Below are 16,922 nucleotides of genomic sequence, written 5' to 3' on the forward strand. Positions count from 1 at the left end.
AAATCAAGTTTTTTAAAGTTTATTTATTTATTTTGAGAGAGAGAGAGAGAGCGTACCCAGAGGGGACAGAGAGAGAGAGAGGGAGAGAGAGATAATCCCAAGCATGCTCCCCACCATCAGCACGGAGCCCATGTGGGGCTCAAACTCATGAACCGTGGGATCATGACCCAAGCCGAAGTTGGACGCTCAACCGACTGAGCCACCCAGGCGCCCCTTTCAAGTCAATTTTTAATTTGGCCTAAGACGCCCCCTTCATATTGTGGTTGCTACTGATGGTAGGGGCTTAGCAGTGCCTCCTTTCCCTATCAAATTTTTTCTTCATTTTGGATTGGACGTAGGAGCATGTGGAACATGGGCCAGCCCCTTTTTCCTAACTGTAAGAATAAGATCTGAATCAAGTTGGGCAGTAATGGCAGAAATGCGTGTGGCCGATTCCTTCCTTCTCCACTTTCCATGTCCTTGCTGTGGCAGATACTGCCTGTGGGGCAAATATTACCCGTGGAGCAAATCTTTGGTCACAGCTCTCCCCGGGCAGCATTTAGGAGTAAAGTACAGTCAGAATTAGGGGTAAACTGGGTTGCGGTACTGGAATGGATGAGATGAGATGAATTAACCACATTTCTGACCCTTTGTCTTGTAATTCACCCATCCATGCTTTTTGATGAACTTTGGTTTTGTTTCAGAGATTATGCTCTTTCGTACCTCTCCCTGCGAGCCTGTATCGGACTGTGGACTGCCTTCCTGTGTATTGTCCTTGTGGCAACTGATGCCAGTTCCCTTGTCTGTTACATTACCCGCTTCACTGAAGAGGCATTTGCCTCCCTGATTTGCATTATTTTCATCTATGAAGCAATAGAAAAGCTCATTCACCTGGCAGAGACCTACCCCATCCACATGCACAGCCAGCTGGACCACCTTAGCCTGTATTAGTAAGTATGCTTTCTGCTTGTATTTTTTATTTTTTATTTTTTTTTAACGTTTTATTTATTTTTGAGACAGAGAGAGACAGAGCATGAACGGGGGAGGGGCAGAGAGAGAGGGAGACACAGAATCGGAAGCAGGCCCCAGGCTCTGAGCCATCAGCCCAGAGCCCGATGCGGGGCTTGACCTCATGGACCGCGAGAGATCGTGACCTGAGCTGAAGTCGGACGTTTAACCGACTGAGCCACCCAGGCGCACCCCCCCCCCTTTTTTTTTTTTTTTAATTGAGCAGTGGGCCTGCGTTTACTGGCTGATGCAGTGTACCCGGCAGTACTTGCGCCTTTTGTTAAGGAAGTGTCTTGGCCCTCTGGGAAATAAGGCTTAGATAGGGATGTGGAGAACCCAGGGGGCCTGCCAGAGAACAGCCAGAAGTGATGACAGAGAGGATGGACTAAGAACAAAACTCAGAGGGGACATGAGGAATGCTTTCCAGAGCACGGGCTTTTGGTTCCAGGCACGAGACAAAAGTAGGCTGCAAAGGTAGCAGGGAGAATTCAAGTGAGTTATTGGGAGGACCTTCTTTTTACAAGGATTTGTGAGTCCCTGAAGCATGTTATCAAGATCGTCTGAATGTATGTACAGGTTCCTCTTAGGAATCGTTAGGTAGAGATATACTAACAATTCTTTGCAGATCCACAGTCTCTTACTCTGTTTCCTAAGGATCTAGTAATCTATTTACTTACATAGATTTCAACGCAAGAGACTGTTTTCTTCCCATGCCTGATACAGTTTGGATCAGGGGGAGAAGAAACATGGTATTTCGCCATGTCGTCAACCATCCAGGAGAGTCTGGTCCTAGAAACACTTCTCCTCTGGAATAGTATTCTCCAAATTATGACTAAAGGCCCTCAACCTTTAGCTTGGTACATCAAATTCCCTGCCTTCTGGCTGTACATTTCTGATGTGGAGGGCCTGGTTGTAAAGCGAACAATTTCAACCCGAAACTGTCTGAGCAGAGAGCACACTGTATGGAGGGGTCTGCCAACTAGTCACGGATACATTTTCATAGGTTCTGCGTATTCATTTATTCCCCCTTTTAAGGTCAGAATTCATAAAAAAACTTTTGTTAGAATTTTGAAATTATTTTATTACAAAATAACAACCATTAGGGGAGTATAATCTTTGAAGCCTAGTGGATTGCTGATTGGCATTGGAGTAAGGTTCATTCTTCGACGTTTTTCTCAATCATTCATTTATTTGTTTAACAAACATTTGTTGAACACTTACTATATGCCGGGCATGGTTTTAGGCCCTGGAGACAGCAGTGAACATGGCAGACAAAGGATCTGCCCTCATGAGACCCAGTGGGGGAAGATTGACAAAAGTGACCAGCCTTGGACTGAGTAGACTTTGGATCTGGACACTGTAATTCTGTGTTAATACAGCTCAAGGTGGGATTTTTCTTAGTTGCATTCTACCGTTGGAGCTGTGAAGCTAGAACTCTCCAGCTCTTTAAATCATTTTATGTTAGTATGTGGAACTGATTTTTTAAAAAATATATTTTATTGTCAAATTGGCTTCCATACAACACCCGGTGCTCATCCCAACAAGTGCCCTCCTCAATGCCCATCACCCATCTTCCCATCTCCCCCACCCCCCATCCACCCTTGGTTCTCTGTATTTAAGAGTCTCTTGTGGTTTGCCTCCCTCCCTCTCTGTTTGTAACTATTTTTTTTTTTTCCTCTTCCCTTCCCCCATGGTCTTCTGTTAGGTTTCTCAAGATCCACATATGAGTGAAGATATATGATATCTGTCCTTCTCTGACTGACTTATTTCACTCAGCATAATACCTTCCAAGTATGTGGAACTGATTTTTTAAGAGCAGTTTTAGGTTCCCAGCAAAGTTGAGCAGAGAATACAGAGAGTTTCCATCCACCCCCTGCTCCCACACATGTGCAGTCTCCCCCACTATCAGCATCCCGTGCACCAGAGTGCTCAGTTTGTTGCAAACAATGAATTTACATGGAGACATCATTATCACCCAAAGCCTATAGTTTACATTAGGGTTCACTCTTGGTGTTGTACATTCTATGAGTTTTGATTAATCTATAAATAATATATCCACTATTATAGTATCATACAGAATAGTTCACTGCCTTAAAGATCTGTGCTCTGAGGGCACCTGGGGGGGCTCATTCGGTTAAGCCTCCTACTCTTGGTTTCAGCTCAGGTCATGGTCTCACAGTTCATGAAATGGAGCCCCTCACTGGGCTCCACACTGAGAGTGTGGAGCCTGCTTAGGATTCTTTCTCTCTCCCTCTCTCTCTGCACCTCCCCTGCTCATGCTCTCTCTCTGTCTCTCTCTCTCTGTCTCTCTCTCTCAAAAAAAAATATTTGGTGCTCTGCCTACCCATCCCTCGGTAACCACTCCAAACCCTGGCAAGCATTGATCTTTTTACTGTCGTCATCATTTTGCCTTTTCGGCAATGTCATATAGTTGTAATCCTGCAGTATGTAGGCTTTTCTGATTGGCTTTGTGTACTTAGTGTTATTGCCTTAAAGGTCTTTAATGCCTTTTAATGGCTTGATAGTTCGTTCTTTTTAGTGCTGAATAATAGTCCATTGTGTAGTTATAGATATAGTGCATCCATTCACCTGCTGAAGGACATCTTCGTTGCTTCCAAGTTTGGGACTTAATGTCCCTTCCTAAATGTAGGACTTTATGGCTTTCCCTATTACGTTTTATTTTGTTGATTTCCTCCTATTACAATCTACTGAGATCTTTTTGTATTTTAATTCTGTTGTACTATATCCTTAGAAGGTATGCTCATTAAATCCACAGAGGATGCAAAGTTAATGGGAATGGCTATGTTCATTGTGGGACTGGGAGGCCGCATGTTGGCCAGAGGGACAAGTCTGATCTGGTCTGGTTAGGTACAAGAGGAGGCCATGGTGGTGGGATATTACCAGGAATGATGCAGTGTCGGGACAAGCTTGCATCACAATTCCAGGAGCCTCTGATATTGAAAGCATATTGAGAATGTGGCAGGGTATAGAGAGCAGGAGATATCCAGGCTCGGAGAAGACTGTTGAGAGCCAAATGGGGTAGCAGGTCCTCCTTGCTTTATAGATTGAATTTCACGGGAAGGGCCTAAACGAAAGAAACTAAGCAAGGAGACCACCAAGAACCATTCTGTGCCAAGCTTGGTGGTCGGCACAATTTAATTCAAGGCCCATGTGCTGATTTGTGTCTGTGTTTATAATGGCTGACTGAAAAATAAGGATGTGGTTGGGCTTACCCATGGGCCTCAAGCAACAGGACCAATCTCAGGGACCTGAGATGGGCAAAGGAGAAACGAGGCAGGCTCTGACAGGGGCTTTAGTCCAGTCATGGCTAAAACTATTTAATCAAATACTTGGCTGCTTTCCTCAGGAATCCTTTTTTCTTGTTCCCTCAGCTGCAGGTGTACTCTCCCAGAAAATCCAAACAACCATACCCTGCAGTACTGGAAAGACCACAATATCGTGACAACAGAAGTCCACTGGGCCAACCTGACTGTTAGCGTAAGTCTGGGAGTTGTATTGTAGCACTGTGACTGCCAAGTTTAAGTGTGGTAGCCCTTCAGCATGGTCTGGCGTTTTCAAAAACAAAGGTTGTTTATTTATTTATTTATTTATTTATTTATTTATTTATTTATGTATTTAAACTATTCTTGCTGACCCTTTTCCCCAGCAAAAGTTCTCTTGTACATAAAGGGAAAAGAAGATTGCCTTTCTCTTCCCTCCCACGTACACCCTACCCAGGGTCCCTGCACTAGGGATATGTGGGGATGAAACCAGGCAGGGCAGGGGCACACCCAGGTTTCTGAGGCTGGCAGAACATTCCGATTTGGAAGTCCTCTGTAAGATAAACAATACGAATTGCCAGAGCCCTCCCAGAGCTTCATGCTTGCTTGGGACCATCCTGGTTTCATTTTCCAAAGCGTCTAAGGACTCTAAGTAGTCACCGTACTCAGAAGGCGCCTGTGCAAGCGAGAGTGCCACAAGCACACGGATCAATGGACACTGCCAGCAGCCTGCGCTCCCCAGCAACCGTGGGACGGCAGGGAGGGGTGGGCTCAGAAGGCCAGAGTTATTTATTCCCTCGTCATCACCCAGAATGCTTGTTCCCGCAGGAGTGCCAGGAGATGCATGGAGAGTTCACGGGATCTGCGTGCGGCCATCATGGACCCTATACTCCTGATGTGCTCTTTTGGTCCTGCATTCTCTTCTTCACCACCTTCATCCTCTCGAGCACCTTAAAGACATTTAAGACAAGTCGCTATTTCCCAACCAGAGTAGGTAGCACCCTCATACATTTCTTCCGCGTTAGAATTCTAATATAACAGAGTCTATTCTCAGCTTCCATGCTGCTTGCTGAGTAGAGTGGCAGGTGGCAAGTTCCAGATGTCCCGGCAAGCCCCACTGTGGCATTCTCTTCTAGTGTCTGGCAGCCTTTCGTAAACATGTGGTGTGGGCTGAGGGGTTAATACTCAGGATTTTTTCGATTAAAAGTGCCGGGCGATGGGTGCCTTGCTGGCTCATTCCGTAGAGCACACAACTCTTGATCTTGGGCTCGTAAGTTCAAGCCCCACATTGGTGGGTAGAGATTGCTTTAAAAAAAGAAAAAAGTGTCAGGGGAGTTTAAGGTGGTTCTGCAAAAGCTCTTAACCCTCAATTTCCAGAGTGCTGTGAAGTGTCCTTTCCAGGATGCTGGGAGATGGAGTATGCAATAGCTGGAGCTGGCTGCTAAATACAGTAAAGCGGGATGATCCCTACTTTGGATACGTAGGGGACCCCAAAGTCTCTTCCCAGGGATGTCTCTTGTGGCAGCTTGTGAAATCACCGGGCACATTGACTGCAGTGGCCAGAATACTCCTGACTTGGTTTGCTTGACTCTTTGAAGCCTCAGTAATCTGATACAAATGGTGCTGTTTGATGATGACCAGTTCTAGTAGAGCGGAATCAGAGGCTGGGTGTAGAGCGGCGAAAAGGGGCCACTTTTGCTTTGAAAAGGAGTTCAAAGCATGAGAAATGGTGGGTTTTCTGGAAGTGAGGGTTCAGTCAGGTACATTTGCAGGGCAGGAAGTCCGAATGGGTGGGGAGCTCAGTTGATTAGCTGTCTATGGTACACTCATGCAGGAAAAACACATTCTTAGACTTCCGCGATGCTACATGGTAGTTAAGGGAAACACATATTGAATTAGTTCTGGGTCATTGTTTCTGATGTGGACAAATAGTTAATAAGGGCAGTTCTCTACTAGCTACTTGCTGAGGCCTGGGTTAAGTGCTATCAGGGATATAGAAGTTTAAAACATGGTCTCTGCCATCATATAGGAAGGAGAAACATACGAAATGTACAGGTCCATATGATACAGTGTAAAGGGTTGGGCGCCAACCTGGGATGCAAGGGGTCATAGGAGTTCAGAGGAGGGAAGGGCCACTGGGCCCCAGGATGGTCAAATGGACCCAAGATGGCTCATGATGGTGGGGGCAGGTACAGGTTCAGAGAATTGTGTAACATTCAGAAGAGAACTGACAAAACCAGGGCCAGGAAGCTGCAAACCTCAGGTTTCAAAGGAAAGCAAAGTCAGGTTAAGATATATTTTGGCTAAGATATATTTTGCTCTGTCTCTGTTGGAAGTTCAGATTAAGGCAGACACTGGGCGTTTTAGAGGCATTGTATTTTATTAAAGCTGAACTAAACTATAACGTCCTCCTAGGCACAAAATGGTGATGAGTGCTATGGAGAAATTTTTTTTAAATTTACATCCAAGTTAGTTAGCATATAGTGTAACAATGATTTCAGGAGTAGATTCCTTAATGCCCCTTGCCCATATAGCCCATCCCCCCTCCCACAACCCCTCCAGTAACCATCTGTTCTCCATATTTAAGAGTCTTTTATGTTTTGTCCCCCTCCCTGTTTTTATATTAGTTTTGCTTCCTTCCCTTATGTTCATCTGTTTTGCTATGGAGAAAATTAAGCAGAAAAGGAGCATAGGTGGTGCTGGAGTAGAGAATGGTGACCAATTGCAAGTAGGATCATCAGAGAAGATCTCATAGGGAAGGTGATCTTTGTATGAACATAGGGAGGTGAGGGAACTACCCAAGAAGTTACTTGGAGAAAAAGCATTCTAGACAAGAGGGATAAGCAAGTACAAAGACCCTAAGGTGGGATGTTTAAGAAACAATAGAGTTGGGGGGGGGGGTTGCCTGGGTGGCTCAGTCGGTTGAGCGTCCGACTTCGGCTCAGGTCATGATCTCGCAGTTTGTGAGTTCGAGCCCCGCATCGGGCTCTGTGCTGACAGCTCAGAGCCTGGAGCCTGCTTCCCATTCTGTATCTCCCTCTCTCTCTGCCCCTCCTCCGCTCATGCTCTGTCTCTGTCTCTGTCTCTCTCTCTCTCTCTCTCTGTCAAAAATAAATAAACTTTAAAAAAAATTTTTTTTTAAAAAGAAAAGAAAATACACAACGGAGTGGTCTGTATGGCTGGAGCAGAATAAACGAGTGGGAGAGCGTTAGAAGCTGGGCTTCTAATTTCAATGTGTGAGCCTCATAGGCCGAGGCCTTTTGGGTTTTTATCTCAGTGAAATGAGGAACCATTTCAGGGTTTTCGTGGATTGACATAATCCAACTTGTATAGTCAGTCCAATGGCTTTAAAGGGGGGCTGAAGCAAGTGTCTGCTGTACTTAAGAGAGACAAGAGCTGATGGTGACCTTGGTCTGGGTAGGAACAGTGGAGATGGTAAGAAGTGCTCAGATCCGGGATTTGTTCTGGAGGTAGAGCCAACAGGGCTTGGATGCAGGTAGATGAGGTGTCGGGCATGAGGGAGAAGAGTCGATGCTGTCACCAAGGCCCTTGACTGGTACAAATGGACCTTAACTGGCCCCAGAAAATCTTATTCCAAGTTCTCAGAACTATTGCCCAGACCTGGGCACAAATGCTCCAAATAGAGCTCTTCCCAGTCAGGGTGGTTACATTAGCGTTTGCCAAATGGTTCATTCTCCCTCATCATATCCACCCTTTGGGGGTATTAACTTGGGCATATTAACATATTCCTGTTGTTTACATGTGGTTGTATTAATTCAATTATAACATTAAAGCATTCTTCTGAGGACTTTTAAACCTTTTACAATGCAAAATTCTCTTCTACTGCATTGAGCCTAATAAAACACTTTTCCAATCCTTTCTCATGCCAGGTACGCTCCATGGTGAGTGACTTTGCTGTTTTCCTCACTATCTTCACAATGGTGATTATTGATTTTTTGATTGGAATCCCATCACCAAAACTTCAAGTTCCCAGTGTGTTCAAGGTAAACAGCTTTCAGGGTACTTGGTGCCCTCATGTGGTTTCCTAGAATCTGGTCCCAAGTGAATTTCAAAGGCCTTTCCATATCCTAATCCTGCATTCTGCAGTCCCTGAAATCTAAACTTTGTCCCTCATGCCTTACCTTTCAGAAGAGCAAACTCTTAAGGCTTGGCTGAGTTCCAGCCACAAAACTCCAAGAACAGAACATCTAAGGTGGTTTAATGAATGAAAAGTTAAGATTTACAATAGTGGAATGTGCATGTTTACTTAAATACATACCTCATACAGTGGAAATGTGGGTCCTTGGAACAAGTCTGATTAATAGCACTTTCCTTGAGCTTCAGCTGTGTATGGGCACTGGGAAGGGGTAAGAAGTTAAATTAGGGTTGGCCCCTCTCCTTCAGGATCTTGCCTTGTGAAGAGGTGAGCCGGCCTGGGGGCTTCACCTACGGTCTGATGCTCCTACCAGAGTAACCAGGACAGCTCTTCAACCCTATTTCATCGTTTCTTTATATAACTCTTTAAAATCTACAATATTTTGCTGAAAATGTATACATAAAAGAACTAAAACAAATGATCTGTATGTGGGGACTCCAGATCTGTTTCAGTGTAGCGGCACTGAGTAACAGAGAAGATGGGAAGGCTGAGCTGGGTTCCATAGAGCCCCACAGACCAGAGGGGAGGGAAAGCCTGGGCATACTCAGTGACTGGAGAAGAATCATAAGATGAGAAGAACAGGAGAGGCTGGGGAAGAGAAAGAAGACAGGAAGAAAGGCAGCCCTTGACTTGTAAACCTCCCTGTACCCTGTGCCTTTGTCTTCCCTTTCTCCCTCCCTCCCTCCCTGAAATAGGCCCGGTTAAAAATATCTCTTTCCATATTGCCTGAAGATTTTTTATTTTATTTCGTTAAATGCACTGAAATGCCATCAGCTAGAAATTTGTGGATTGAAAAACACCCTTCTTAAAAATATAATTCTTCTGAGAATATGTCATTCTCACCTTTGTGTGAATGAGCACAATCAGCTTTCTTTCTAATACCTAGCTGAGGTCAGCCCTCCAGGAGGAATGGATTTTGTGTAAAAATAAGTAATTTGAGAACCTTAAGCAGTCCTTGGAAAGGTTCCCTGATGGGTAGGCTTAGATAGTCAGAAAGTGCTGAATTTCTGGGACATCTGGGAAGAAGGCCCCGGGAGGTAGGGGAGAGATGGGAGGGAAAATGGGAGAATGTCAAAGACAATGCTGCTTGCTGGCAGGCCTTGCTTTCAGGAAGCAGAGGAGAAATTTTCTTCCTTCTTTCCTTCCCTGTTATACCACATGGCCCCCAGTGATGAAAACCCAGTCTGAAGGCTAGTACTATTACTAATGTGTTAATGTCAGTCAGAGTTTAGTAAATTTTTGTGTTGGCCTAAGAACTTAACTGTCACATAGAACATTGTTACTAAGGAGACATAGATCCTATAAACTTTCAGAACTTAGCCCATTCATGATTTGGGATCTGGTGACATTGTTGAAGAGTCTTTGAATCCTAGAGTCACGACCAATGGGAAACCAAGTACTTTGGATGCAACAGTCTTTGCTTTGTTCATTGAATTTGGTTCAATTCTGAGCCAGTTTGTATGCCCAGCCTTTCATCTTCCATTACTACTTGCCAAACAAGGGGAACTTTTCTTCCCCAGAGTACCTGGGGGAGTTTGAGGATGTCAAAAGTACCCTAAGAGAGTTTAGGTATGTCATGAACACCCAAATAAGATTTATGAACAGTAGTGGTCTTATAGGAGCATTGGAGAGGGTCCTAGATTAAACAAGCCCCAAGTTCAGTAGTCTTGGGCTCCTCTTTCAAATCTCTAGTACCTGGGCTCCTGTTTTACTGCTGATGGTAGGAGGCCCCTGGGCCAACGCAATCTAAGCCCATGAGATTCCATGCAACTGGCTCTAACTTTGCCTTTATTTGTGCTGTAGACACGCATTATATGGCTTCTGGAGGGGAGCAATGAGGAGGATATTCTAAATTATTTATATTTGCTTTAATTATAATTGTGTTAAATTCTTCTTTGGCAATAGACTTGTTATTTTACTTGGGCTAATGTTAAGTTAAAGGTGGTGGCGGGTTTGGAGAGTAGGGGCAGGAAGTGAAGTATTAATGAGTGTTTCACAGGAAGTTGATAATCGAGGATTGACTCAAAGAGGATTTGGAACAAGGTCATAGATTTCCTAAGAAGTTGCTACTAAGGAGTTACTTTCTTGACTTTCTGTTATTGTTGTTGTTAGGATTCTCATTTAGGAATAAAAACAATGTGGATATTGTGATTCAGTTTAATCTCTTTTGCCCTAATGACTATAGTTAAAGTACAAAACAAAACTTTATTTTTTCCCCTTTAGCCGACAAGAGATGATCGAGGGTGGATTATTAGTCCCATTGGCCCCAATCCCTGGTGGACTGTGATAGCTGCAATTATCCCAGCTCTTCTCTGTACTATCTTAATATTCATGGACCAGCAGATCACAGCTGTCATCATTAACAGGAAGGAACACAAGCTCAAGGTAACAAAAAGTTCTGACCTCGAGGACGAATGGTAGCCGGTTACTTTTTTTTTTTTTTTTAGGGTAAGCCCCTTTAGACAAGGAACTATAGAACCTGGATAAAAGCAGTCATAGAAGGAGCTCATAAAATGTTTCCAGAGGTTTCTGATTCCTCAATTAGTGACAAAGATTGGTTTGGAGATGAAACCAGAGTAGAGCATGATGAAATGGTGTGAAAGGAGCTTGGACTCTGTTAGTTTCCTCTCAAACCTGTGCGGAAGGTGGGTGGGCACAGTTCCTTGTGGTCCCTATACAGGCTTGTCTTTCTGAGGTTCAGGTCAGGGCTTGGGCCACTGTTTCCGAGAGTCAAGTATTCTCCCATTGGTGTCCTTTACTGGAGTTTCCAGACTGAACCTTGAGTCCAAGGATTCCAAGGAGGTAGGCTTGAGCCCAGCACATTTATCGGTGAGAGGCTTCATGCCTTCATCTCTGTTCTTTCCTTACTTAGGGTAGGCAAATCCATATTTGGCAAGGATCTGGGGGTGTTTGTATGGAGCCATTTACCTCCAACTCCTATATTGTCTACCACTAGAATGGTCAAGGTGTGCCTTGGCCTCTGGTTACTCTGCCAAGAAAGGATGAATCTTTGAATGCATGAGACTCAGGGTGAAATCTGGGGGCACTTGAATGAAAAATGGATATGGCATGTATATGACAGGGTAAGATTTCTCTTTTTCTTCTCTGTTCCCTCCAAACCAGGAGGGGCTGAAAGGCTCATCTGGGATCTCTGGACCCCTTCTTCCTTACCCATACACTCCCTCCTGCTTTGGGCCTGAGGCTCTTAGCTCACTGTTCTGTGCCCCACTACAGCCAGCCCATTGGTGGTGACAGAGACTCTGTTTCCCCACAGAAAGGCTGTGGCTACCACCTGGACCTGCTGATGGTGGCCATCATGCTGGGTGTCTGCTCCATCATGGGCTTGCCCTGGTTTGTGGCGGCAACTGTCCTGTCCATCACACATGTGAACAGCCTCAAACTAGAATCTGAGTGCTCTGCTCCTGGGGAACAACCCAAGTTCTTGGGCATCCGAGAACAAAGAGTGACAGGCCTTATGATCTTTGTGCTGATGGGCTGCTCAGTCTTCATGACGGCCATATTAAAGGTAATTATTCATTCACTCGTTAGATGGATATTGACTGCCTGATTTGTGTAAGGAATTCTGGGAATACAGTGATAGTCAAACAGATACATGTACAAATATCTGTCCTGAAAGAGCTAACTCTAGCAGAGTAAAGCAGATAAGATGTAGTTAAGGAAGTTAGTTAGTTAAGAGGGGCACCTGGGTGGCTCAGTCAGTTAAGCATCCAACTTTGGCTCAGGTCATGATCTCACGGTTGGTGGGTTCGAGCCCCACATTGGACTCTGTGCTGACAGCTCAGATCCTGGAGCCTGCTTCGGATTCTGTGTCTCCCTCTCTCTCTCTGCCCTGCCCCCACTCATGCTCTGTTTCTCTCTGTCTCAAAAATAAATAAACATAAAAAAAATTAAAAAAAAAAAAAAGGAATTTAGTTAAGAACACAAAAACGAGGGGCGCCTGGCCGGCTCAGTCAGTGGTGGGTGCGACTCTTGATCTTGGGGTGGTGGGTTCGAGCCCCGTGTTGGGTGTAGAGATTACTTAAAAATAAAATCTTAAAAAAAAAAAAAAAGAGGAGGGGGAGGATAAGAAAAGAAAGAAAACAAACATAGTAATTATAGAATATGATAAATGATTAATGGAAATATTTGGTGCTCTCTGGTGCTATAGAGAATTAAGGGAGGGCTGTTTTAGTCCGTGTGGTCGGAGAAGGCCTCTCTGCAGAGATGGTATTTAAGATGAGATGGAACTGGTCATGCCATGGATGGTGGGAGATGGCATGGGGGAAGGGAGAGAAGCAGTCTAGGTAGGCCCTGAGATGGGAAGGAGTGATATGTATACTAAGAAATATCAGGGCCGGGGAGCCTGGGTGGCTCAGTCAGTTAAGCGTCCGACTTCAGCTCAGGTCATGATCTCGTGGTCCGTGAGTTCGAGCCCCACATCGGACTCTGTCTGACAGCTCAGAGCCTAGAGTCTGCTTCCGATTCTATGTCTCCCTCTCTTTCTGCCCCTCCCCTGCTCATGCTCTGTCTCTCTCTGTCTCAAAAATAAATAAAAACATTAAAAAAATTAAAAAAGAAAAAAATATCAGGGCCACGTGGCTCAAGGCAGGAACACAATGAGATGAGAGTGAAGACTAGGTGGGGGCAGATCATGCAGGGCCTTGTTGAGTCTGGTAAAGGTAACCTTTGAAGAGTTTTAGCAGGCAAGGGACATGATCTATTTAGTATTTTTATTTATTACTTTTTTTTTTCTTTTTAAAAAACATTTATTACTTATTTTGAGCATGCGTGCAAGCCGGGGAGGGGCAGAGAGAGAGGGAGAAAGAGAATCCCAAGCAGGTTCCACATTGTCAGTGCGGACCCCGATGTGGCCCTCAGTCCCATGAACTGTGAGATCATGACCTGAGCCGAAATCAAGAGTTGGACACCGAACCGATTTAGCCACCCAGGCACCCCCCTCCCCCATTTAGTATTTTTAAAAGATCACTCTGGCGATGTCTAGAGAATAAGTTTTTAGGGTTGGGAAAAATAGAAACAGAGAGACTAGTGAGGCTATATTATAGGTGGGAGATGATGGTGACGTGGCTAAAGAAGGTGGTAGCAGGGAGGGATAAAAGGCATGTCTTCTGTGTATCTTGGAGGCAGATCCAAGGATCTTGCTGGTTGACTGGATGTGGAATGGAGTGTGGAAAATGGAAAGATCAAAATGCCTTCCAGGTTTTGGACTTGACCATCTGGATGGAGAGTAGTGATATTTAAGATGGAGAAGACTGCCTGAAGGAGGAAATGATTTTGTGAGAGGTGGTGGGGCTATGGACAGATTTTGGGTGAGATATCCAGGAAGCAACTGAGTGAAAAAGCTAGAGGGAGGCTCTGGATTAAAAATATAAATGTGGAAGTCAACAGCAGTTAGTGGTAGTGAAAGCCATGGGAGTAGATCAGATCGCTCAGGGAGCAGGGTAGATGTAAAACAGAAGTAGGACCAGAGAGAAGAGCAGAGTCTAAGGAGCTCCGATATTTAGAAGTTGGGTAGAGGAGGAGACAGCAACAGAGACTCAGAAGGAGCTGCCAGAGAGGTAGAAGGGAAACCAGGAGGGCGTGGTGTCAGGGAAGCCAAACGAGGGGAATTTTTCCAGAAGGAGGGATTGGTTAGAAACTGTCTAGAAAGATGAAGACTAAACCAAGCCATTGGATTTGGCAATGAGGAGGCCTAACATGACTTGACAAGAGCAGATTCAGTGGAGTGATAGGGCAGAGGCTGAATTACAGGGGAGTGAAGAGTAAATAGGAGGTGAAAAGTAAAGACAGCGTGGGCAGACAACTCTTTCAAGAGATTTTTCTGTGAAGTGGAATGGAAAATAGGCAGTGGCTGGTGTGAGGTGTGGGGTTAAAAGAGGATCTTTTGAAAGATGGGAGACACCTCAAACATGAGAAAAAAATATTTAGTTTTGTGGGTGGAAGGCTTGTGTCTGGGAAAAATGGGGTGAAAAGGAAAGTTCTATGGCTGTAACGCCAAACCCCAAACATTCTGGAGCACTTACTTGGCTCCCTTGCCTCCTTTCCCCTTCTTTTTTGGTGAATCTTCAACCACCGCAGCCTGCACTGCAAGTGCTATTTAGGGGTGACAACTGAGAGAAATGGGAAAGGATTTGGAACCATCTTCCTGGCTCCTTACTTTCCACCCAATCTCGCCACCTCTCCTCATACCCCCTGCCCCCTTCTACTCTCTGTCCCCAGCCCAGCCCCTGCTCCCACCTCTGGTCTGCCTGCCATCTGGAGGAGCCCAAAGATTGCCGCTCCTCCAGGAAGGTAACCACGAAGCCATGGGAGTAGGCATCGCCTAGCCTTCCTAGAACTGGCTCAGAAGGATTCTTTCAGAAAACCATTCAGTAGTTCCGACAAGCAAGGTTAGCACCAAACTGAGATGTCTACTCACTGTACAGTTGAAACAGCGTAAAATCCAATGGGGACTTTCTAGTTCTGAGAAGACTTATGTTTGAGAATGTTCTTTAGCCTCAGAATAAAAGCAAGTCAGGTTTAGTCTTCAGCTATGAGACTTCCCTTGCCTTAATTCCATAGGCCTCATTTCCCTACCTCCTAGAGTTGCCTTGAAGATTACCTAGATTGCTAGGTGTGATATGATAGGTGCGTATATATATTCAAGTGCAATATAATAATGTTGCTGTCTCTCCCCAAATCATTCTCCCTCTGATACCTCCCCATTTCTACCCTCAAGTCTCTGGTTAGCAAAAAGGAAACTTTTTAGTCCATGTTAAAATACACCAAATCCCTGAGATGATTGCTTGTATGATTAGAAAAAATTTGAAAGGTATCGGTTCTGTACAAGAGGGATGTGTGTGTGTCTGCCCATCCCCATGGAGGAAAAAGAACCTGGCGGATAAAATGTGAGGCCTAGGATTTAACTAGGGCTGGATTACACGTATGTGTAATCATTTCATTTCAGAACAAAATAATTTTTATCATTGTCAGCTTCTGGTGTTGCTTCTACTTCTAAATCATGCCAAGGCAGCAGAAACTAATGCAATGTTTACGTGGTGATTTTGTGACTTTGTTTCCTTGGAGATTTAAAAGTGTATGTAGTCTTGAGTGCATTATGACACCAAATTTAATTTCTGGTCTTTCTGCCCTTTTGTCTTCAGTTTATCCCAATGCCAGTACTCTATGGAGTTTTCCTCTACATGGGAGTTTCTTCTCTACAAGGAATTCAGGTATGGCATGCTTCTGCCAGGGCAGTGTTTTTGCACTGGGAGCTCATCTCTCCTGACCAGGGAGGGAGAGCTCTCCCAGAAAAGCACAAATCCATTCTTGAGAAACTATTTCCTAGTCTTACTGGTTAAGCTATTTTAGATATTTCTTTGGACATTCGCTAAGTCATTTGGACAGTCAAGTTGGCATGATGATGGTACAGAGACTTATAGGATGACCTGGCTTGATTTCAGGGTACCCGTCATCCATTAATTATTCAACAGACAATTATTGGGCATGTATTAACTGCTAGGTGCTTTGTCAGATGCTAGTAACTTAGATCTGAAAGGCTTGTCAAGAGCCAAACTGGCTTCCACACATGGACCACACTAGTGTTAGCGCTAGGCTACAGTGTGAGAGAGGGAGCCCAACTGGGGGTCTGCTGGTGAAGAGATCGGCAGTAGTGGGGGCTGCTCCAGGTAAGCAGACATTACTTCCTGCCCTACTCTGCCTTTTCCCATCCATCAACTCATTCCTCTGAGTCCTCTGCATGGAAAATCAGGACTGGGCACTGATCATTTGGGTACCCCAGATGATATGATAACTTAGTTTCTTCTTCTATTGGTGGCTGGTTCCTCTTTGTTTTTATGGAATATCCAGTGGTCACTCTTACCCCCTGAGTTTTTTTTTTTTTTTTCCAACGTTTATTTATTTTTGGGACAGAGAGAGACAGAGCATGAACGGGGGAGGGGCAGAGAGAGAGGGAGACACAGAATCGGAAACAGGCTCCAGGCTCTGAGCCATCAGCCCAGAGCCTGACGCGGGGCTCGAACTCACGGACCGCGAGATCGTGACCTGGCTGAAGTCGGATGCGTAACTGACTGCGCCACCCAGGCGCCCCTCTTACCCCCTGAGTTTTAATGTGACCTTCGGCAGGTTATTCAATCCCTCTAGCTCTCTGTTTTCCTATTGCTAATATAATGCTGGTCATATATTCTATCTCCAGAATGTTATAAAGTTTTATTTTCTTACTATAAATAATCAATGAAAAGCTCCAGACTCCTCAAAGAACAAGTAGGAGATTTGGTTTTGATACTAAGCAGAAATATGGAACTGGCTTATTTTGTATTCAGCACTCCCTGAGAAAGATCTCTCAGGAGCCAGTGTGGGATAGAAGAAAGACATTTTCTGATTCTAGAATTAGAAAGGATGGATTTAGGGGTGCCTGGCTGGCTTAGTAGGTAAAACACGTGACTCTCGATCACAAGGTTGTGAGTTCAAGCCCCAGATTG

At 44.7% G+C, this 16,922-nt stretch overlaps 1 protein-coding gene across 10 annotated transcripts in view; it reads left to right on the forward strand.

Annotated features, from left to right (window-relative positions):
* Positions 1–16,922, forward strand: part of SLC4A8 (solute carrier family 4 member 8) — an 80,228-nt gene that overhangs the window by 44,773 nt on the left and 18,533 nt on the right. For all 10 annotated transcript variants that reach the window (XM_045462986.1, XM_045462989.1, XM_045462983.1 and 7 more), the window contains 7 exons: positions 684–929; positions 4,380–4,485; positions 5,097–5,258; positions 8,159–8,272; positions 10,648–10,809; positions 11,699–11,950; positions 15,585–15,653. In XM_045462986.1, coding sequence (XP_045318942.1) covers positions 684–929; positions 4,380–4,485; positions 5,097–5,258; positions 8,159–8,272; positions 10,648–10,809; positions 11,699–11,950; positions 15,585–15,653 — 1,111 coding nt within the window. The remainder of the gene's footprint in view (positions 1–683; positions 930–4,379; positions 4,486–5,096; positions 5,259–8,158; positions 8,273–10,647; positions 10,810–11,698; positions 11,951–15,584; positions 15,654–16,922) is intronic.

Source organism: Leopardus geoffroyi, chromosome B4 (genome assembly GCF_018350155.1).
Source record: "Leopardus geoffroyi isolate Oge1 chromosome B4, O.geoffroyi_Oge1_pat1.0, whole genome shotgun sequence".
NCBI classification, from domain to species: domain Eukaryota; kingdom Metazoa; phylum Chordata; class Mammalia; order Carnivora; family Felidae; genus Leopardus; species Leopardus geoffroyi.